The 24,191-nt window shown below is 44.0% G+C and overlaps 1 protein-coding gene across 1 annotated transcript in view; it reads left to right on the forward strand.

Annotated features, from left to right (window-relative positions):
- Positions 1 to 24,191, forward strand: part of LOC103734422 (guanine nucleotide-binding protein subunit alpha-14) — a 201,107-nt gene that overhangs the window by 169,517 nt on the left and 7,399 nt on the right. Inside the window, exon 3 of the mRNA XM_017798230.2 lies at positions 21,811 to 21,965. Coding sequence (XP_017653719.2) covers positions 21,811 to 21,965 — 155 coding nt within the window. The remainder of the gene's footprint in view (positions 1 to 21,810; positions 21,966 to 24,191) is intronic.

Genomic DNA, 24,191 nt, shown 5'->3' on the forward strand with positions numbered 1-24,191 from the left:
GTTTACAGATGAATTATTATGCTTATATAATCTTTTACTCATTATAAACTCTATAAGACATAAAATTAAATGAGGTTCCAACGTTTAAAAAAGATCTCCACTTCGTTGTCAAAACACACAGTTTCATACAGAAAAATTCATTCCAGGGCTCTTGACATTGAGACGTTTTCACATGCATTTCTAATCTCTATATACATTACTATCACTGGTCACTGTTCTATAAGTTTTAAATTTAAATGTGTGCTAATTTAGGAGTAGCTCTTTTGGGGACATACTTTGTAAACACCCTCGAATAAAATGTCAGCATAAAACTGTGAGGAATATATTGGACATCATTTTTTCCTAATCTATTGTTATTAAAAATATAGCACTGTGTTTTCCTTTTTCCCTTTTGGTAAAGGTAGTATGTCTAAGAAGATTGGATTGGAGTAAAAATTTAAGTCCCATCCAGTTGCTTCATGGCTTTGTGACACATGGCAAATTATTCAACTTTTCTGAACCCAGGTTTTTTCTTTTAAAAAGCAATATAATTTTGCTACAGAGGGATATTATAAGAATCACCATTGATGACAGGTTGTATTTCATTTATTCCAAAGTTTATTGAAATTTAACCTGCACATTGCTTCCAGACATGCTGCTAAGGTGTAGATGCTAAGTCAACAGGTCCAGACTGAGGTTCTGCATTTCCGAACAGTTTCATGGCTGCTGGGTTGAGGCTGACACCTTGGATGCAGCTCCCAACACCCAGTGAGGGGGTTCGGGAAGAACCTCAGGACTCATGAAGGACTCTTGCTCATGGCTTGACACTAAGGAGGTCTGGATGTTTGCCGCTTACAACAGTTAATGGAACTAAGTCCATTAGGTAAATTGAATTTGAGAGCGACTTCAGACTTAAAGAGTGCTCTAACTTTACAGGTTGTTTCTGAGCACGCTTATACCCATGGTGTGGCATGGAGTGGTTTTCTGTGAGATCCGTATGAGACATGCTATTTATCCCACTGTCAGCAGCCTTGACATAGGTGCCTGCCTAATCATGAGCACAGCATGTCAAATGACGGTAACCCACTATTTCTTTCACCCCGCTTCTCCCTCTAGCTGATCCAGGATGGTTAGATGGCAGATCTGATCAGGGATGATTAGATGGCAAATCTGGTTGGAAATTCGCCTTGGCCCCTTAATTTCTTTCCCTTTCCTTCTGGCTCTCCTTATTAGTCCCTGAAGCTCCTGTGAGCATCTGCCGGGACTCTAGGCCAAGGTGGCTCTTTGACCCCATCTTATCTGTACTGTTGAATTTCAGAGCTTTGCTAGTTGACTTGTGTGTTAGTTTCCTGGGATGGTTTCACAATTACTGAGCTTAGAGCAGAGTTTTTACTTTCTCACTGTTCAGGAGGCCAGAAGTCAGAAATTAAGCTGTTAGCGGGATTGGCCCCTCTGGAGCTCCAGTCTAGGCTCTTCTACCTTCTGGTGGTAAGCAGCAATTTTGGACATTTCTTGGTTGATACAACGTTCACCTTTATATACCTTTCCTGTGTCTTTCTGTGTCCTTTTCTGTCTCTCATAATGAGCCTCTCATTGGGTTATGGACCACTATAAACCAATGAGATCTCATCTCTATCCCTCCTTGAATTATATCTATGAGAATGTTTGTCCAGCTAAGCATACACTCTGAGGTTTCAGGGAGATGTAAATTTAATGGGAGCACTATTCAGCTCACTGGAGTTTGGAAGAACTTTCTGTCAGGATCGGGAAAACCCTGTAGAGAAGGAAATGAACTTGTCCACAGAGGGCAGAGGGAGCTGCCCAGAGATTTGTGAGTTGCATGGAGTCTCAGTCCAGCCATTGTGAAGTAGAGGGGTGAGGCACAGCATGGAGACACCTGACAGAGGGCAGTATGAGAAGTTCTCATCAGGCTCCTGCGTTATGAGGAAGCTTCATACAGTCAGGGGAGGTTGGGGTTGGATAAAGACACATTACCAGACTTGGCTGCCACTGCCTGTGCGTGCCCTGGAATACCTAGAGTCCGCGGCCAGCCTCTTCTCCCCCTCAAATCTGTGTCCTTGTACCTGGTTTTACTTTATAGTGAAGTGGGCAATGAGTGTTAGAGGAAAAGCTGGCCGCCCCTAGAGACAGGCGCCTCTCTCCATGTCCATCTAGACTAAGGTGAGGATGTGGCCTTTGAGAACTGTAGGGCTAGGGAGCTACAGTGGTCTCCACGGAGGCCCCTCGGAAATCAGGAGTGCTCTCCGGAACCTGTTCCTAGGCAGAAATGCCTGTGGGTTCTCACTGCAAAAGGAAAACAACAAGCAAAAATGCATCCAGGACTGAAACCACCATTTCCAAAGTGCATCATTAAAGCAAGCTGTGACCCACATATTTGCTGTGTGCTTAAGGGTTTTTCAAGCTATTGAAAAGAATGGAAAAAGTGAAACACCGAAAAGAAAGTAGAAGGAGGAAGGATGCTGTCAGATGGTTCTCTGGAGATGTGTTGCAATGTTTTAGTTTCAAAATGTAAGCTTTGATGTGGAGGGAGAACTACAGAACCAGACTAGAGCCATCACTGGAACAGGATTTGGAAGTCTGAAGGGTGGCGGGGGTGGGGTGAAGGTGTCTACAGCTTAGGTGAGCTTTAGAAAGTAAAGACCAGCAATGGGGAACATGATTGTGGGAAACATGATGTTAAAGTTTATGAAGAGAGCAGTACAGCCCTGGCTGGTGTCCAAGGGAAAACGGCTGTCTTCCGGGGTGGCTTTACGTAGACCTGGCCACAGAGCACTGAGGCCTTACCAAGGAATGCTTAGGGCCAGGGACCGGTGCTCTCCATCTTTGTATTTCAGTTGCCTTATGACTAGAGGACCCTCTCCTCACCTTGATACAGCTCACAAGACTTAACAGAACCCGGGACTCTTAATCTTGATGACTGACGTTTTGTTAACTTTAAAAGTAGCAGCATAGATGTGCCTCCACTAAACTGTGACCCCTTCTTTCTCCTTCCATCTTGAAGAATGAGAATGTCTGGGACCCAAGGTTAATAGTGTTTCCGAGCAAGACCAGAGTAAAACCCAGCCATGTCGTGCTAGCTGAGACTTCTGTCAGCAGACTGTCAGTTATAGATGGAGCCATGAGTCACAGGAACAGGAACAGTAGCCTAGTCCTCTTGCTTGTCAGGGCTGCTTATGGTCACGGGTAGTCAGTGACACTTTTTTTTCTGTGAACATTTTGATGTTGACATTCCTATAAACTACTAACAATACTTAATGACTGATTTGAAGAACTGTTTCTTGAGCCAGGTGTGGTAGCATGCCATGTGCCTGTAATCTCAGAGTTTGGAAGGCAGAGGCGGGAAGATCAGAAGTTTGAAGACAGCCTGGCTACCTAACAAGACCAAAATCAAAACAAGAATGAAAACAATACAAAAACAAACAATGACAACAAAAACCCCATGTTCATTTATTTTTTATTTTTTTATTTCATGTGTATAATTGTTATGCCTGCATGTGGGTAAGTGTACCCGTGTCATGCAGTGCTCATGGAGGACAGAAGAGGGCGGCAGAGTCCCTGGAATTGGAGTTATGGATGGTTGTTAGCCACCACCGTGTGGGTGCTGGGATTGGAACCCAGGTCTTCTGCAAGAACAGCCAGTGCTCTTAACTGCTGAGCTGTCTCTCCAGCCGCCCATGTTCATATATTTTAAAATAAGAGTTAAGGAATTTGTAGGCTGCATCAAGGGCTTGTCTAGGGACCATGTATTGCTAACTCTGATTTTCTGTGTTCACACACATTTATTCCTCAGTTGTAAAGTGACTCCCTGAAAGTCTTCATAAACACAGTCGGTGCCAAATGCTCCCTTACAGTGTGCAACTCCTATAGCCCTTCTTTAATCTCTGAATGCCCCTTCCATTTCTTTGAGAGGGAAATTGAATTCTGTAATCCAGAGAACTTCATTTTAGGAAGAGCAGTTACCAGGCAAGGTGTGCAGAAAACCATTCTCAGGCCCAGGCACCCATAGTTCTAGCACTTGCTGATTTCTTTCCAGTCTGGAGCCAACCATCTCCACACTCTTCTCCCTTTGAAATGTAAACATATTTAAATGAGCATGACCAGCTGTTAACAGCCTGGGCTCTGTGGTCAGAGGCACTTGGACTTGATCCTTCACCTCCGATATCTCTTATGTTCTCTAAGCCTCACTTATGTTGGGATATTAAACTATTAACTTTCTTAAGGTTGTAATGATCAAATGAGATTATGCTCATGGCAGATTTAGTTTATGTTAACAATGTTTTTTTTTTTTTTTTTTTTTTTTTAGCTTATTTCCTTATACAACACATTGGAGTTTTTGTTATTTTTTGTTTGTTTGTTTGTTTGTTTTTGTCTTTTTGAGACAGGGTCTCCCTGTAGTCTCGGCTAGCCTGGAGTTCTCTATATAGACCAGGCTGGCCTTGAACTCACAGAGATCCTCCTGCCTCTGCCTCCCGAGTGTTGGGATTAAAGGCATGCGCCACCATGCCTGGCCTCACATTAGAGTTTTATAAAAAATATCTACCTTTAGGGGCTGGAGAGATGGCTCAGCGGTTAAGAACACTGACTGTTCTTGCAGAAGACCTGGGTTTGAATCCCAGAACCCACATAGCAGCTAACAACTGTCTGTAACTCCAGTTCCAGGGGATCTGACAGCGTCTTCTGTCCTCTGCGGGCATTGTATGACATGAGTGCACTTACCTACAGGTAGGCATAACACTCATACACATAAAATAAAAAATAATAAATAAAATATTTTTTTAAATATCTACTTTAAAAAGTAGTCAATGCCAAAAAGTGCTTGACCTAAGCTAAGAAGAGTGACGTTCAGGAGAATGGAACACAGGGGTTATGAAGCACAAGCATTCAGACTTCTAACAAGTTGCTTAGACCCTGCCAGACCTTTATTCCTATCCACCTCATGAGCTAAAATGAAAAGGGAATCAAATTCACTTAAGTAATTTCTATGGATCACTGAGAAAAAAACATTACTTCTTCACCAAAGCCTAATTGTTCTTGGTTTTAATTCTAAAACTATATATTTTTAATATGAGGCATCACATAGCAAATGTAACCCAACCCTAGATGAGATGTCATGGCACTTTAATAGAAACCAAAGGAGAAAGGACTGTTCAGTGATGTTCCCCAAAACTGAGACAAGACCATGTGCTGGGCAGAATTCTGAGCTAGCCCCATGGTTCATGCCTCCCCTTGAGGGCATACAGGACCTTGATGACTATCTCTCCCAAGACTGGATTGTATGATCTAGCAGAGGTGGGGTTTTCCCTCTCAAAGGAAGGGAAGGGGGCTTCAGAGGAAAAATAAGGGAGAACTCACTCCATGGCCAACAACTAAGGGTATGAACAGCTAGCTGTCTTTATGCAGAAGACTTCCAAGTATCCACCATAGAAACATGAGGTATGGCCTGGCGCTCTTGTGGGTAGAGTCAGGACCTTTGGTTGACCTGCAGGAGACGGCTGACAGTGAAGGCCAAGGAGCCAGGGAGACTGCTGAAGACACGGCTTCAAAACAGACGTCACCCTGGAACTTCCTAAAGACTCACTATCAAAGAAATCCTTGGTTCCATGTCCACAGAAATAAGAGTCTTGTTTCTTTCCCGTCTCTGTTCTGGAGGATCAAGGTCTTACCAAGTTGGAGTGGCCTGGCACTTAGCCGTGGAGAGCAGGACATGGAGTACAGAACGGCCCAGGCCCGTGAAAGGAAAGGGGGTTCCTACAAGGTCAGCTGAAACGTGGACAGTGGAGGTGGCCACCAAAGAGCAAAGGGACTCCGAGTAGGATTGGGTTTGCAAGAATAGTAGACTCTGAGCCTCCTTGTACCTGAATGTTAGGAGAAAGGAGAAATCACTTTTACAGTAGAAGGTGAAGAATTTGGAACCCGTATGTTGCAGCCCTCAGGAGAAAGTAGACATGAGGCTGGAAAGGAGGGAGGGAGAGAAAGGAGGAGGCTGGGTATGCAACACTTCCTCATGAAAACAAGATTAGTTATAGATTGAATGCGCCTTAGGTAGGTGACAGGGCTGAGGTCTGTCTTTATAAAGCAAAACAGAGTGTGAATGACAAGGGCTTACCCCATGGGAATGACAGAAATTATGGCAGAGCCCCTGACTTTCACAAAGCATGTACTTTTCTGGAGTCTAAGCTAGTTACACCCTATTAAAAAGGGGGCCCTAACTGACACTGAAGCTATTTAAGTTTGGCAAGTAATAGATCCTAAATTCCTTCTTAGGAAACTGAAAACTTCAGCATATTAAAGTTTATTTGCTGTTCTTGGCAATATCCTATTTGTTATGGTCATTACAGGGTTGTAGCTACTTGTGTTTCCTCAGCTCAGTAAACCTCACCGAGTGCTTGCTGTGTTTGTTGATGGAGTAAAACCGTAGTTTCAGAGTTGTGCAATTGCTTCACATAAAATACATGCATTCTCTAAGTGACAGGAATTTGGTGTGCACAGTTATGTGTCGTCGTGAATTGTTGTGTGCTGACAGTGCACATTTCTTCTTTACTTCACTGTGTTTACCAGTATTGACCAAATGGAGAATTCCATGTAACTTTCATTTATTCACTCAAAGAATACTGCCCTGCCATCCACCAACTGAGCAAACCTCCGTGAAGACATCTGGGATCCACCTAGTCCATTCAGGTTGCTTTAGCAAAATATCTTAGACTACGTCATTTATAAAGAACAGAATTTGCCAAGATCAAAGTTTTAGAAGAGCTAGAAGATCTGTGTCTGGTGAGGGCCACTCCTCAAAAATGCAACTTCTTTCTAAATCTTCACTTGGTTAACGGAGCAGACAAACTCCATCAAGTCTTTTTTAAGAGCACACTGATGTTATTCATGACAATACTGTGTTCATAATGTTGTTAGTTCCCAAAGATCCAACCTCATGGTACCAACACTAGGATTAGACTTACACATGAACATTACACAGACATTCGGAATGTATGACCCCAAATACTCAGTCTCATACGTTCGCACGCGTGCATGTTCACACCAACACTAGGATTAGACTTACACATGAACATTACACAGACATTCGGAATGTATGACCCCAAATACTCAGTCTCATACGTTCGTACGCGTGCATGTTCACACATGTATGTACACACTTCAAAGAAATTGTATAGTTGTACTATTTGCTTTTCTTGTTGTTGTGATAACATGCCTGACAAAAGTAGCTTAAGGAAGGAGTGGTTTAGTGTGGTCCACAGTTTGAGGATACAGTCCATCATGGCGGGGACAGCATAAGTGTGATTCCTGCTGTGGCTGCAGGACCATGAAGCAGCTGGTATCACCGAGCGCACAGTCAGGAAGCAGAGAGAGTGATGAATGCTGGTCTTCATGTTTTCTCTGTTTTTTCCTCTTTATTCAGTCTGGGATTCTAGCATATATTTTGACACCATCCATATTCAGAATGGTCCTTCCTTCCTGTTAAATCTCTCTGGAAACACCCTCACAGACATTCCCAGAGATAAGTCTCATAGTTAATCAAAAATCCACGAAGTTGACCAGGAAGATTCATCACCACAAGTACACCACTTGTCAACTTGAGCCCAAACACAACAGTTTTATATAACAGTACTCCATCCTCTGGTTCTTAAAGATTATGACTATCTCATAATACAAGACACATTCAGTTCAACTTCAAAAATCCCTGTAATCTTTAATTGCCCTAACAGGTGAAAAGACCAAAGTTAAAAATGTCTTCTAAGATTCAGGCAATCTCTTAACTATGAGCTCTTGTAAAATAAAAAATCAAATGATGTATAATATTTCTAAAATAAATGACACTGACTAAACACAACCGTGTCAAAAAGGAAGAATGGGATGACCACAGCAAGGCCAAAACACAGCAAGGAAATCCCCAAATTCTACAGTTCTATGTCCAGCACCTGGGGCTTATGATGGAATCACCTGGGATCCAGCAGGCTTGGGTCACCCCACCCTTCTGGCTCTACTGCCTAGAGCATACATAGCCTGTCTCTGTGGCCAACTCTACTCCATGCCTGCAGCTTTCCTCAGTGTATGTCCCACAGTCCTGGCATCTCCACCATCCTAGGGTCTCCATTACAATTTGGGTGGGCAGCTTTGCGCCACGTTGGCCTAGAGCCCTCAGCGTCACCAGTCAGCGTGATGAAAGACAAGAATTTGAGGTGATATGATCTTTTGTAGGTATCTGTGGCTAGGGGCATAAGACGGAGGAGAGGAGGGACAGTACATTGGTCATCCTGATGGTTTTTAGAGCCAGCCTTCAGCCTGGGCACCAGGAGCAGATATGGCCCGTCCTCTGTGGCTCTGTACTGCAGCTGTCTTGGTTCTCAGTGGTACCAATGCTTTGCATTTCCAACTAAGTGTAACTCACTCATCCTCCTTGAAATCATGACAATTGCTTTTGAAACCTCTGTAAAAAGTAACTATGCTGGTGGCACTTCCCTCTAGATTTTTTTTAAAGAGGGGTGTGTCCAAAGTGTGAAATATTTCTTGAGCTTTGTTCTGTAATTTAAAAATGAGTTTCTCAGCTGAAGCTTGCTGATATTGGAACTTAACCTCCTCCACCTCCTTACTTCACTATGCCAGTGAGGAAGCTGAATTATGAATTTACCAAAGGTTCTACTGTTTGCTACATGAGCTAAGAGTACACACTGAGTCCCCTTATGCCTGAAGGGAGCTAATCTGACATACGCACTTCTGTACAGCATAGCACAGCCTCTCTGTGCTTAGCAGCCCTACATTTCTGTACCTTACTTGGCCCTTTCACCCAGTGAAATCATCAACAAAAAGCACAAAATGCCAAATAAATGGCATCAGGGGGCCATGAAAAAAACAATTATTTATAATTCAAGAACGGAAGTGAAGCAGGACCTTGCCTTATTTGATTTCAGTAGAAAGTTAGATTTTTCACAATTCTGCACTTGCCCAAGAATGACCATGAAAGTGCCATCAGTTTTGATTTGGTGGGTACAAATAATTAGTAGTGAGTAGGTAAATTCACAAATGTGGAACCCATGAATAAAGAGCATCTCCCCAAATCCTTGGCTGCTTTGAGGCAGCGTGTTTAAGAAGGCAAGAGGGGAATGGATGAGCTTATAATCTGTCCTCTGTTGACGGTCTTCTGTGTGCCTGCCTGTGCGGAGCACATTGTAATTGCTGCCAGGGGGGCAGAAATGTTTAGGTGTGGAAGAGCCACTTCATTTTTGCCTTGCTGTATCCCATTTTGTAAATCAAGACCGTGAGATGAAGAACCAGGTGAAGACAGGAGGGGCAGTTCATTTAGTCTGGTCAGATGGAACCAAAGTACCAGTGTTCTCTCTGGGACCAACACCTCAGGATGCAGAGGGCTGGGGGAAGGCTAGGCTTTTCCCCCAGCCCCTTTCCAGTCTGTCTGTACTGATTAATCATACTAGCTGTGAGTTCTCTGGGTCTTGGCAAGGAAGAGGGAAATGTTCAGAATCACTATGAAGTACACACAAGAATTCTGGAATTATGCCTGGCTCTAAGGTGGGCTTTAAGGAGAAATAAGCCCAGATGGAGCTCTGTCTTGGTGCTAACAAGATCTGCATTTCTCAATGATATTTCTTCAGTGTGGTCTTGGATGTACCTGACCAGCTGATCAAATCTCATTTCTTTCCGCTTGCCTTTGTTTGTGCTTTAGGGAGTAGGGGAGGGTTTGGAGTTTTGTGAAAAGAAAGAGGACTTTGAGTCAGGATCATTGGCTTCTATAGAGTTGTCAGTGTTCCAGACAGAATGGGGGTGTTTTGCGGGGGTGTCCACCTCAGCCTGTTGTCAGGGATTTCATGTTCTCTGAGAACAGCTAGTCATTGGCCCCGAGCTGGTTGACACAACATAGACTTTTTGAAAACAAGAAGTGTGATAGTAAACCTTTGGGAAGCTAGTACATACCAACATGGCTTGCTTAAGGAAGTAATTAAGGAAAAAAATTAAGTGGGAAAATTCTCTTCATTTTGTGAAAAGAATCTAAACCAGAACATTTCCAACTATTTCCACTGGGTGGTATTTTGTTTAATTTTACTCAGGCTTCTCCTTGAAGTTTCAGCTTGAACAAATTTACATAGGTGGAATTCTCCTGCTTTTTTTTTTTTTTTCCGGTAATTAAATTAATTTTTTAAAGGTTCCCACACTATGAATGTCTGTTACCGTGGTCTCTATAGAGACTGTAAGCTTGACTGTACAAGCAGCTGACAATGTTTTTGACAGTCACAAACTTGTATTTGTGTAGTACCCAGCAAAGAGTACACTCTTGTAAACACATGCTCCTGAATGAAGGAATGCGGGAATGAAGATGGCCACAGTCTGCTTCAGAGGCACACTTAATTATCCATCTGTTTCAGGGGTTGGCAAGCATTTCTGTCAATGGCCAGGGAGTGTTTAGGCTCTGTGGTCCATCTGGGTTCCATCACAGCAGCTCTATATTGTTGTCGCAGTGTGAAATCTGGCGGTGTAGCGGGTGTGGTAGTCACAGAGGCAGAGGGCTAGATTTGACCCACAAGCTACAGTTACAAAACAACACTGAAATCATACATATGTCAGAAATCACTGTGGCAAAAGAGACCTTGGAATTCTGTAAGTAGCAGAGCCAGTGCTTAGTCTTTACCAAATTCCACTGCCCTTGCCATCCAAGCACAAGAAGACCAGCTTTCCCTGCCTCCTTACCCTCAGGAGAGCCCTTTGACTAATCCTGGTCAATGGACTTTGTCCACCCCATCCAGACCGGGGTCAGAGCTTCCTGCCCACTGCTCCATGCTCTCTTCCCTCTTCTGCAGTGGAGGAGGACAGGGCCCTGAACATTGGTAGAGCCACATGCTGGAGCAAGCCTGGATCCTTGAGTCACTGTGCGGAGCAGAGCCCCCCCTGGACTGAGAAGTGTAAAATAAGTGTGCTGCTATGACACTGGGTTCAGAGCTGGATAAAGAAAAGACAGCGAAAACTAAGAAAAGAAACACATCTTACTTTTGTTAGATTGAACTCTCTTATAAACCAAATCTGTGCTAAAAACCACAGAAACTCTTCAAAGCTAGTGACAGAAAACCCTGTCTGATCATGACAGCATATCAATGGCCTCTGGGCACATGCAAATAAGCTAGCTCCAAAGAAGAGGTCTAAGGGGCAGCTTTAACCTGTCATGTAGTCAGCCCTCCCTATTTCAACCAGCTATAGGTTATGAGGAATGAAATCCTGGGCCTATATTGAAGATGCACAGACATGTTTTTCCTGTCATCATTCCCTTCTAAGTGTGTCCAACATTTTGGCATTGCAACATGACATCATTCACAAAGTTTATCCCCAAGAACAGCACAATCAAGTTGCAAAAAAAAAGAAAAAAGAAAAAAAAGAAAAAGAAAAATCTCATGTTTTAGGTGACTTTAAGCCATATTCAGAGCTATCCTTGGCTACATGTGGCCTGGGGACCATGGATTGAACGTGTGCCTGAGCAATACAATATAACAATGATTTACAAAGCATTTAACATTGCATTAGGTATGATGAACAATCTCTTGATGGTTTAGTACACAGGAGGGTGTGCATAGGTCCCACACAGATGCTGGGCCATCATGGAGTTGGGTATTCACAGGGACTCCTGGAAATAGTTCTCTGAGAATATTAGCTATACACTTACTCTCTTTTTTTGAGGATTAGGGTATAGCTTCCAGATGTTCTTTTTTTATTTTGTTTTTTAAAATATTTTCTTCTTGGGCTGGAGAGATGGCTCAGTGGTTAAGAACACTGGTTGTTCTTGCAGAAGACCCAGGTTTGAATCCCAGCACCCACATGGCAACTAACAACTGTCCATAACTCCGGTTCTGGAGATCTGACAGCCTCTCTGTCCTCCGCAAGCATTGCATGACATAGGTGCACTTACGTACACGTAGGCAATACATGCATACACATAAAATAAAAATAATAAAATAAAATATTAAAAATATATTTTCTTCTTGAGCTTTTGTAATTTCATACAACAATTCTTAATCAAATTTAGACCCTTCCCCCATCCACGATTCCCCCATCTCCCCAAGGGACCTCATGTATTCTGTTAAGTCCTATCCATTCAGGCGTTGGTACCCAAATGTCCTTCAGAGTAAATGTGTCCACTGGAGTCTGATCAGCCCATCTAGTGATCATATGTAAGTCACACTCTCCCTCACTCAGCAGCAATCAGTCTCCAATAGTTCTCAGTCTACTGTCAGCCCGCCACCTAGTTCTCTTTTCCCCTTTGGGCCCTTATCTGATTGAGTTGATGCCACCATTGCCACAAGTTCACATGTGCAAGCTTCCAGTGGCCTGAAAGCCTCTGCTTCCCTGTGTTCATAGACCACCCCTGGCTCTTACAGTCTTTCCACCCCTTCTTCTGCAATGGTCCCTGAGCTGTGGGTGGGTGAGGTTCAATATAGGAGTCTTATCCAGGTACACACACTCTGCAGTCTCTTATTCTTTAAAACTTGGCCAGTTGTGGCCTTCTGTGTGAGTTGCACTCTGTTGTATAAGGAAGCATTACTGGTGAGAGTTGAGGGATGCATTCGTTTTCTCTCTACCCCTTGTTTTGCTATGTTCCATGAGCCTTAGAAGTAAAAGTTCAACTGTAGATGTGTCACCTAGTACTGGGCATCTCTCAGATGGATGTTCTCTGTGTCTGACTAGATGTGCAGTTCTGCAGTAGTCCATCTGTTGCAAAAAGAAGCTTCTTTGATGAGTGTGTATGGTATGCTTGTCTGTAAATATAAGGATCAGTATGTAGCATATAGTAAGAAATTTCATTTGTCTAGGGATATGAAAGAGATAGGGTTTTCTCTAGGATCTATGTCCTCTCCTGCCATGTGTATTTGGCTGAGTTTACAGGGCCACCCATGAGTTCCCTCCCATTGAGAGGGCTTTAAGTCCAATTAGATAGCTGTTGATTGCCCCCAAATGATAGTGCCATTTCTGCACCAATAGAGGTAGTTTACCATGCAGGTCCTTATGGTTATTAGACTTTAGGATTGGGTTGGACCATTGATTTTTTTTTTCTCCCTTGACAGTTGCACATCATCATTTAGCATTATGATCGCCAAATTTCTGTTAGAAGGCTTTCGGGTCAGTTCCTGCTCCATTGCTTCAAGTCCTGCATCTATAGTATGTCCTGTCTTCAGCAGTCTTAGGGTCTTATCTATGACCTCAGAGTCCTGGCTGAGCAGGTCTGTCTGCCTGATCCAGAGGCTGGGAAGTTGGTGTGGGGGGACAGCGTGGGGAGGGACTTAGGAATCTATGGTAGGGTGTTTAGCTAGTCTGGGTTAGGAAGCTAGTCCAGGCATCTGAGGTGAAGAATTTGGAGCCCTCCTGGGTCCAGGGCTGGGAGGGGATGGCCCAGATGTTCTTTAATAAATTTGTTTTGAATGCATTTCTCCATCCTAGAACTTGAAGGGTTCAGGAGCTTTCCAGGCATTTTAGGAGAAGGAATGTGATGTAAAATGTGATGCAACAAAGAGTGGGTCCAGCTCCACCCTTGGGAAGTGCTGCCAGGAATGGCCAGCACAGTCAGCAATCTAAGTCCATGGTGGCAGGACAGGGTCAGGACGGGGGATGGGAGTGGACGGGCAGTACAGCTCCCTTCTCTCCTCCCTCAGGTAGCCTCTGGGGGAGATACTAGCACATACCTCCACTCATCTCTAACTCAAGTTGCTCCTTTGATCTCAACATTTGTGTGAGGGGGTGGTGAAATTTCCACCCAAACACATGGTTGTACACTGAAACATTCAGAAGGAGGGCTGCATAGTCCCAGAATCCAGCCCAGGGTTGGCATGGAGCAGTTGTTTAATCCCAGGCACTGAGAGGCCACTGAGAATAGCCACCAGTGCTCAGATGAATGGTGAGGCACTTAGGTCACCCCAACTGATGCATAAAGATGTTAGTCTCACCTGGACTTGTGGCTACAGGGGATTTTGTCCTTGAATAGAATTGAGAGAACCTTAATGGAGGCTCTGGTATACCTGTTTGGATTTGATTGGGGAACCAGTTTCTGAGAGTGCTGTGGAGTGTTGAATTAATAACAGGGCTTACAGTGGAACTGAGAGCAGGCACCAGAAGACTGCTGCCTCTGCCCGTCTGGTGGTGGATGCAAAGCCACTGTGTGAAGTGGGGCAGAGCAGAGGCAACCAGAGTCAATGGGAGCAAAGTGGACCATCTCCATCTCCACCTTGACAGTGCAGGTGACTTGGAAAAGCTGACATGCTTTCCACAGACCTGTTCATGTATCTCTGCAGGGCATGAAGCCGAACCAAGATTTGGAGAAGCCAAAGATGATTTGAACAAGAGCTGGCAATGTCAAGTTGCTGCTTCATGCCCATGAGGTTGACCAGAAGACCAGCCATGGCATCTGCAAGCTGAGGCAGACCTCCGGCTTCAGTCTTTGTGACTGCTGCTCCACTTGTGCCTCCCAAACCTTCTCATGCCTTTTGTGCTCAACTCTAATCTAGAAATATATGTAGGACAGAATTATGGGAAACATCACTGTAGCTTAGCCAAGCTGGCACAGGTCAAAGCCATATGTTCTGCCTCCGAAATGCATTATTAACACTCATTGCAGCTGCATGTGTGGGTGCCAAAGTCATTTACCACAGGCGTCTTCAGAATGAGCCGTTTCCCTGCTATGAAACCCAGTGAAGTTTGGACTAAGAGGGAAAAACAAAGTATCATGGCCTTTTATGCTTTATACTTTGTAGCCAGTGGAGTCTGTTACTTCATGGTTTGGGGGAGAAATTATGAAGAACAGGAGAAAGATAGTAGTGGTAGACTTCTACTGAATATCGAGTCCCATTCAGAAAGATTACTTTCCATTCCGATGGCAGTGGGAGATTAGAGAAATCTAGGAAGCTTTAGACCAGTGGCTAAATATTCAAGTAGCCACCCAGTGGTTGGGCTGGTGGGGGCGATGCTAACAGGAGGTGGCCTGCTGCAGCCAGGAAAAGCTGGCAATTGACCATAAGAAGCTGGAGAAACTGGTTTTCTTTTAACATAAAATCTTAATAGGTAAATGATTACTGCATTCGTTTTCTGTCATTATAACAAATACTGAAGATAGCCAACTTATAAAAATAAAAAGTTTATTTTGGCTCACAGGTTTGGAGGCTTTAGTTCAATTGACCACACTGCCTTTTGGGCCTGTGATGAGGCAGTTCATCATAGTGGGTGCACATGGCAGAACAAAACCACTCATGGCCAGAAAGGAATGAGAGAAGAGACCATGGTACCACATCCCTTTCAAAGACACATCCCTAATTACCCAAAGTCCTCTTACCATGTTCCAGTTGTTAAAGGTTCCAACAAGTCCCAAATGCAGAAGGCCAAGCCTTTACCACGTGAGCCTTTGGGGGTCCACATTATAGCAGCTATTTTAACAAATATTCTAGGTGTGCTTGAAATAAGTATGTATCTTACAGTTAGTTATACTGAATGCAGGATTCTGTGTGTGTATGTAAGATAAATTTGCTGATCATAATATTGGAACTGTCTTTGTATTTCCTGTTTTTTGTTTTTTTTTTTATTCTACCAGTTGTTGAGAGAAATATATTCAAATCTCCCTTAAGACAAAGGTTTGTTGTTTTCTCCATTTTTGAGCTGTGAGGCTTTGCCCCATGTATTTTGAGCCTATGTTATAAGCGATACTAAATTTTAGGACTGCACTTTTTCTTGTTCTCTCTACCACTAGTTGTGCTGCTTAAAGTGTACTTTTACAGCGACAGAGACTTCCGCTGAGTTCGGATGTTTGCTGACGTCCTTGCTTCCATCTCCTCACCTGCCACCCTTCTTGGAGTTGGCTTACCTCCTCAGGCTTGGCTTTTTGTGGTGGTGTGTTGAACACACATTTGAAGAAATAGAGGATGTGGACGATGTTAGCTTCCAAATTCCAAACTGAAATCTCTTTTTCTTTGCCAAATGTCAGTGATGGTAGGAGGATGGTGATTTCTGAGACTCCAATGGTAAGTTGCAACCTCCTAGAACTGCCCTTCTGAGCCAAAGGATTTATGAGGGCCTTTCATACCTGCTAACCCTCTAACCTCAATCTGCCATCTCTGCCCTGTGATTTTGAAATGGGAGCTGCTGAATCTGCCGCTTGCAGAGCGGGCAGCAGCCCTGGGGAGGAAGCATCCCTAGTGAGGGCTCAGCTTCTCAGTCACCTTCTTTCCCTGTGTTCTGCCTCAGCAATCATTACTGCTTCTTGGCTCGCTAAGACACTTAGCCATATTTAAAATAAGATTCTGGGGCTGGAGAGGTGGCTCAGCGGTTGCACTGGTTGTTGAAGAAGACCCTGGGCTCAATTCTCAGCACCCACATAGTGGAAAACAACTGTCTATAATTCCAGTCCCAGGGGATGAAATTCCCTCTTCTGACCTCGGTAGGCATTGCGCAACATGGGTGTACTTACATACATGCAGGCAATATATTCATACACATAAAATAAAAAAATAATAAAATATTTAAGAATAAGATTGTAGGCATCATTTCTAGCTTCCCTAAATGGTAGAAATTTTTTTTTTTAAATCAGAAAATTGGTCCTATTCTTTATTAGAAGCAGAGATCCTTTATTTGTTAGCTATAGGGAATCTCCTTTCTCTGACACAGTTGATTGGTATTTTATTTGTAATATAATATTTGAAATGCTTTAAAAGCTGATGGCTACTAAGCAGTGAAATCTTACTTCATACATTTTGGAAGCGTGTGTAGTGAAACTCAGGGTACTGATGCAGTTGTGCAAAGGAGAGGCAATTCCACCTAAAGTTGGAAATACGGCCAGGCGTGTTGGCACAGGCCTTTAATCCTAGCACCTGGGAGGCAGAGGGGAGACAGATCTCTGTGAGTTCAAGGCTAGTCTGGTCTACATAGTGAGTTCCAGGCCAGCCAGGGCTACACAGTAAGACTCTGCCCTTAAAAAAAAAAAAAAGTTAGAAATATGATGCTACAGGGAAATTTCATTTTTTAAAAAATTATTTACTATTTTTATTTTATGTATGAGTGAATTGCCTGCATGTATGTAACTGCATATATGCAATGCTCACAGAGGTCAGAAGAGGGTGTCAAATTCCCTGGAATTGGAATTAGAGATGGATGTCAGCTACCACGTGGGTGCTGGAATTTGAACCCAGGTCCTCTGCAAGAGCAGCCAGTGCTCTTAACCACTGAGCCATCTCTCCAGCCCCTCATTTTTAATTATACATTTTTAGTTTCACTTTTTAAGCAAAGCTTGTCATGTTTATGGCTCCTACATATCACAGTAGACATTTAAAATATTATCTAGTTAAGGTTTATTATTTATAACACATCAATGGTTATTAATTTTAATTAAAATGTCAGCTGGACAAGAAGAATTTCTTCAGGAGACCTAGTATACCTCCTGGTAATTAAGCTACTAACAATGTATTATATACTTCAGTGTTGCCAACAGAGTAGATTTCAAGTTCTCTCACCATAAAAATACATATATGTGTTTGTGTTTGGTAATATAGGTGTTAAATACTTTATTTAACCATCGCACATGTATCAAAACAACATGCTGTGTACCATAAATATGTATAATTAATTCATCAATTAAAAAATACATAAATAAAAATGAAAATGCTTAGTTATTCAGCAAAAGAACAGGCCCTCTACCCACTCCTGGTTAACCAGCAGCTGGCCCTGAGAAGGCTGTGGTCCTGCTGTGCTGGGCCATTAACAGTGTAATATCCCCTGTAGAGAGGGCCTGGCAGAGTCAGGCATCCTGCTGGGTGCTGGGTCCCAGCCAGGAAGGCCCACTGTGCTTGACAGAGACTGTCACCAGCAGCCATGGATTCCCACATGAATGCAGAAACCACCACTTCATCCAGAGCTCTTAATGGCCTGGGAATTTCTGTGTGAAGACATCTGTTTTCTGAGTTCCCTTTCAAAGCTATGAAAATGCTGGTTTTATTTGAGAAATGGAAAAAGGGAAAGTCATTGACAAGCTCTGTGTCCCTATTTTATTAGCATACATTTAAACTTTTTTTTTGGTCTTTTTGAGAAAGAGTGCCCCAGCTGGCCTGGAACTCACTATGGAGACCACGCTGGCCTCTATCACACAGGGATTCACCTGCCTTTGCCTCCCGAGTGCTGGGATTAAAAGTGTGCACCACCATGCCCGGCTAGCATATATTAATTATACAAAATAGTGGGTTTCGTTATGACATGCTCAGCCTTGTATGTGATGAACTCTGCTTTGAGAGCCTGGTAGTGTTTCTGTATCTGCTGGGTTTGCTCCTGTAGTATTTACTCCATTCAGGGTGACTGTTTTTCTTTTCAAGTAAATGACTGTGTTAAGCAATGCCAACTTAATATGCAGCCTGGCCTGGGACTCTCCCAAGAACAACAGCCCCACTTCATTCATCTGCTTCCTGGATACCACTTGGATGCTGGCCACCTCCAGTTCAGCACGTGATGGTTTCCCCAACCCTGAGCCTCTTCCAACGTTTTTGTCTTTTCCTTCCAGGCAAGGAAGAAGCATGTCTGAGATGTCACAAAACCTGCTCCCACTGCCCAAAGGGAGCTGGTTCTTAGCACGTGTGTGCTGTAGGCACAGGTGATCTGTGGTCATCGAAGCACATGTTCCTTCGAGCACTGTCTTGTAATACACAGATGTCAGTCACAGTGTGCAAGTCATTCATCCTATTTTTCAGTAAACATTTCACTTAAAGAGGTTATAGATCACTCGCTTCCTCATTCCTTTCTGCCTCCCTAATAGTGTGATTCCGGAACATGCCCTGGGGCCTCAGCTGTGCCACTCTCTCCAGTAATCATCCGCATAATGTGTGACTGAAGAACAGATACTCAAAGGCTATGCTTTTCTCAGAGTGACAGTAATGAATTCTCCAAGTAAAGAGCCTTTCCAATAGAAGCTTGGGAGATATGAGAATAAATGTACCATGTGGTCCAGATTGAGTGATTAGATAAAGGACATCAATAGAGTTTGGGATGAGGTCTGAAGGCTACATAATGTATATCAGTGCTAATTTCCTGATTTGCTAGTACATAGCAGTTATACAAAAGAAAAATCACATTGAAGTGTCTAGATGCAAAGAAGTAATGTATCTGCAACTTCTTTTTGAATTATCAAGAAAATATAGGCTGCTGGTGTGCATATTTGTACGTACATGCTCCAGAGAAGGGGAAATGATGAAGCAAGATCCAACACTGTTAACATTTAATCAGTCTTAAAAGAAAGATATAAGAGGAAGTCTCTGTACCCGGCCCGCATCTTTGTGAGTCTTCAGTTATTTAGAAATAAGAAGTTAAAAACCTTGCTTGATGTGATAGCCCATGCCTTTAATCCCAATGCTCATGAGGCAGAGATAGGCAGATCTCTGTGAGTTTGAGGCCAGCTTGGTCTGCATAGGGAGTTCTAGGTCAGCCAGAGTTACATAGTGAGACTGTGTCTTTAAAAAAAAAAAAAAAAAAAAAAAAAAAAAAAAAAAAAAAAAAAGGATCTTAGTGTGTAGGACAGCTAGCTAGGAACTCCTGACAGGAAAGAGTTCTCTGAACATGGATACTTCTCGGTCTTAAGCACACTGTTTTAAACTCATCCCATTTCCCAAGACCCCAAGTTCGCCTCTTCTCTTAAGGCAGATTCCTTCAAGCTCACTTTCCTGTGCTGAATAGTAATAGGTCATTCTTTCCTGAGCACCCTCCCTGAAGAGACATCAGATGTCTGTCTTCTCCCTGGCTTCCATCCCAGTACCTGTATAGAAGCCTACCTTCCTCTTTGATGTCTCCCTGGAATCAGCCGTCTCCTTTCCTGGAGGAGCCAAAGACTGGATTTGTACAATGCAGCATGGATCAGTCAGGATGTTGGTACTGGGTAGCCATAGCAACATACTGCCCCCAAGCTCAGCATCTATTCACCCACTGACCATTGAAACTTACAAGTTGATGTCTCATCTGGGCACAGTATCCACTATGGTGTCTAAGGCATCTCTGCTCACTGCAGCTGCTCAGGAGACTTGGCAGTGCAGGCTCCATCTTGCCCAATACTTCTATATCCTCATGATGGAAGGAAGGCAATGTGATGTCCCACTCACCGCCTCTGTAATCCTTCCTCCCTCCAAGCACAAAAGTTATTTGCATTCATTTCATTCACCATGAAGCACAAACCTTGGGTTGGTGGGGAAGAGAGGCTGAAATATATTGTAATATCTATCCCTGGTGAGTGCCACACCTCCATCCTCAGCAGGGAAGCTGGATTTCTCTGTTCATTTTAGAAGAGCACACTAAGATACACACCACACAGGAAGAAAAGGGCAGAGTTAGCAAGACAACAAAGTCACCTCCTCTTACCACCCCCCACACAGGCCCTGCCCTGGTGTTACTGGAATTTTGGGGTCCCTTTATTGTTGTCAGATGATACAGGGGAAATTGAGGCATTCCTTCAATTTCGGATGAAGAATTTAAGGATGGACACAAATGGAAGCTCAAAGACAATTTTATTAGCATTTAAAAGAAAAGCCCTGAGTAGGCAAGCCATAAATCTCCGCAGCTGCTCAGAGGAGAAAGGAGGAGAGAAGAAAAAAGTCATGTTGTTTAAGGCATGAAGGTCAGATACTTGGTGAACTAGCAGCAACATGACCTGATGTGAGCTTTAGAGGAAGTAAAGAAATTCCAAAGGTTGGGGCCATCCAAAGTGTTAGGAAAAGGGATAGAAAGAAAAGGAGGGGGTGCGGCTTTCCAAGGGCACTGTGTATACTTGAGCTCAGAGTGGAACGGCCAGTGTTGCATGATGTAATTCAGTGAGATGCAGAAAGATGGGAGAGGGCAGGAGTGGCCTGGGCCTATGGCTGTCAGCAGGTTCACCTGTATGCCGCCACCTGCAGCCGAGGAAGGGTTTGCAGTTTCTCAAGGGACAACGCATAGAAATATGGGTGCAGGCCAACAGTATCATTTTCATTTTGGAAGATTTAAAAACATTCCTGGCCTTGTTGGCTTTTTATTTACATGAGATAATGTATGTAGAGCCCTTGTCCCATGATAAACAGCCAATAAATGTTAACTGCTTCAGTAGAAATAATTACAGAGCTCATGACTTTAATGATTAGTTCAATAATAGAGCAGCAACTATCAACATCATGGTAAAAATAAGCATTCAGTGTACAGAAGTGGGTGCAAAGGAAGTGGCTCCTGGGGGGAAGAATTTTTATCATGTTGATACACAGTTGGCCAATCTCTTTTGCGTTTTGCAGTGAATGTAAAACTGTTCTACAAAGTAAAGTCTACTTCAATTTTTTAAAATACAGGAGAAAGAAAAAGAGCAGGCTGGCAGTTGGGGGACTGTTTTTCATTCTCAAAGATGAGTACAGGTCTGGCTGCAGCCGGGGTGGACACACTACCGCCTCTCAACCCCGCTGTGCCACTGGTATTAATGGTAATACGATTCCGGGGGGTTACATAGCTGGGTGCACAGATGTTTGATGAACAGCATGTAGATGAGGATGTGGAGGAAGCTGGCTGGCTGGCTGGCTGGCAGGAGTGCCTTTTTCACCACTGGGTGCTGAAGTGTGAGAAGTTAGCCCTGCTGGACTGGAGCTGCGGGGTCTGGTGCTGCCCTATAGCTTGCTTCCCGGGCTGAGCACCTCCGCTCAGCGTGACAGCATCGGAGGCCTGGGCTGTGCACAGCCCTGCTGCACCTGTTAGAGGCCCCAACCCAAGAATCAGGGCAAGCCTTACCTGCAAATCTGCAAGCCTTTCCTTTACCTAATGAAACATTTTCTTTCCCTTGAGTAGGAAAATGCCCAGGTCATCAGAGAAGTGGAGGTGGACAAGGTCTCTTCACTCTCCAGGGACCAGGTAGCAGCCATCAAGCAGCTGTGGCAGGATCCTGGGATCCAGGAGTGCTACGACAGGAGGCGGGAGTACCAGCTGTCAGACTCAGCTAAGTAGTGAGTACCAAGCCCATCACAGCTGCTGCTGAGCTGTTAGGTCAACTCTGCTAAAACTCTGACTGCTTGAGGAAGAGGAGGTGATCAGCGGCTACACCCTCCTCTGCGTTTCCGGTCTCTCTTGACTTCCTGGCACTGTTTCTTAGGATCTTCTCTCCTAACTCCCTGTGCGTCCCCAGATTTCCACTGGCCGGCACCTACCTCTTCTCTCTTAATTAAATCGGAGATTCCCTTAGTGGAACCAATCTTATTTTTGGTGCTGAAATTATGATTTAAGCAAGGAACACAACTACCTGTGGTTCCCACTTTCCTCCCCACTTCCTCTGGCTTTCTAGCTTAGCAGTGCAGACCGACGGTCAGCTGGTGATCTTGTGCTGCCCTCTAGTGACGAAGATCTGTATCCGCAAGACCCGCACACAGGAAGCTCAGAGCCCTCTTTATTTTGACCCTTTGCAAAGCCGACCTCTGCTGCATTTTGGATTTACGAAACTCTAGTTTTACAGCATCAATTCTAATTCCTATTCCACATTCCTACATGATGATTATTTGTGCGTCACAGTTCGACCTTCTCTCCCTCGCCCTTGTCATTGTCCTGTGAGGACCCTGACATTCTTCCCCCAGCTCACCCCGTTCTTCTAACTGTTGCCCTCCCTCTGAGCCGGCTTGGTTGGGGGTTTACCCCTGACCTCTGGACAAGGCAGCAGGGCACAAAGGAAACGTCACCTCCTGCGGCTTCAATGACTTCCCCTAGGTGTTCGTCCCAGAATGTGTTCGATTTAATCAATGTTGGCACAATTGATTTAAGTGTATCAGCAGAGCAAAGAAAGGACGCCAGTGAGATGCTAGATCGGCAATGCAGAGGGGAGGAAGAAAGCATCCAGCCCGGGCAGGCAGGTTGTCTAGGACAGCTTATTGGAGTCCCCGGCTGCCCAAGACAGGGGAGCCCTCCAGCTCCTTCGAAGAAACTACCTGGTGTTACTGGCCCTGTGAAAGTTCTGCGGGTTGGTGGGGTCTCTTGCTTTACACCCATCTGGGGAAAGCCTACCAGAACTGCTGAAGAATTCAGGGTAATCCTGAAAACTGAGTCAAGAGTGTAGCTGGGGAGGTAGACTTACTGCAGAAAACAGTGGCATCTGATGAGCCCAGACAGTTGCCAGATCTTGAGACTGTGGATGTGGCACATCTGTAATCGCAGCGCTGAGGAGGGGGAAGCAGGAAGATCCTGAGGTCAAAGACATTCTTGACTACATAGTGAGTTAGTGAGTTTGAGACCAGATTGGCCTACATGAGACCCTGTCTTTAAAAAAAAAAAAGTCTATACAACACATGCCATTCCAGTTGTTCTCAATCATGTTAGTAATGTCTGCTTATTTGAATGCAACAGACAGTGTGGTAAGGACTGTTGTGGCAGCCAACCAATGCCCTCTAATCTCAGGAACTATAGAGTCTGCTGGTGCTACTCAAACAATCACACACTGCTCCATTATCTGCAAGAGACATTTTCTAGTGTCCCCAGTAGATGCCCCAAACACAAATGATAAACTGTGTGTCCTATGTTTTTTTCTGTATGTACACAGACATGATAAAAATTAATGTATAAATTAGGTACAGTTAGAGATTTACAGTATCTAAAAATAGAATAATTACCTGGGGGTCATTGTTGAGTAAAATAAGAGCTATTTGGGTGCTAGCAATGTGATCCTGTGACAATGGGTCTGATAATGAGGCAACTACTCAGTGACTGGCAGGTGGGCAGTGTACACAGCACAGAGACACTAGAAAAAAAGGGCGTTCCCCACTAGGGCAGGGACAGCATCAGATTTCATCCTGTCACTCAGAATGGAACTGGATTTAAAACACATACATTATAAAAAGAATATGAATTGTGCTAGGCGTGGTGGCACACGCCTTTAATCCCAGCACTTGGGAGGCAGAGGCAGGTGGATCTCTGTGAGTTCAAGGCCAGCCTGGTCTACATAGTGAGTTCCAGGACAGCTGGGGCTACAGGGAGACCCCGTCTCAAAAAGACCAAAAAAATGGATATGAATTGTTTATTTCTATTTTCCATTTATTACTTTTGAACCACAAGTGACCATGGGTATGTGATTTCACAGAGAAGAAAATTAAGTTTCAGGTAGTTCATCAGCTGGGAATCAAACTTGAGCTTCCTGGTTGTCCACTGAGAACACTATGGCTGAACCAGCGTACTTTCCTACCCTCATGAGG

The sequence above is a fragment of the Nannospalax galili genome, unplaced genomic scaffold, assembly GCF_000622305.1.
Source record: "Nannospalax galili isolate Female #2095 unplaced genomic scaffold, S.galili_v1.0 scaffold1296, whole genome shotgun sequence".
Classification (NCBI taxonomy): Eukaryota; Metazoa; Chordata; class Mammalia; order Rodentia; family Spalacidae; genus Nannospalax; species Nannospalax galili.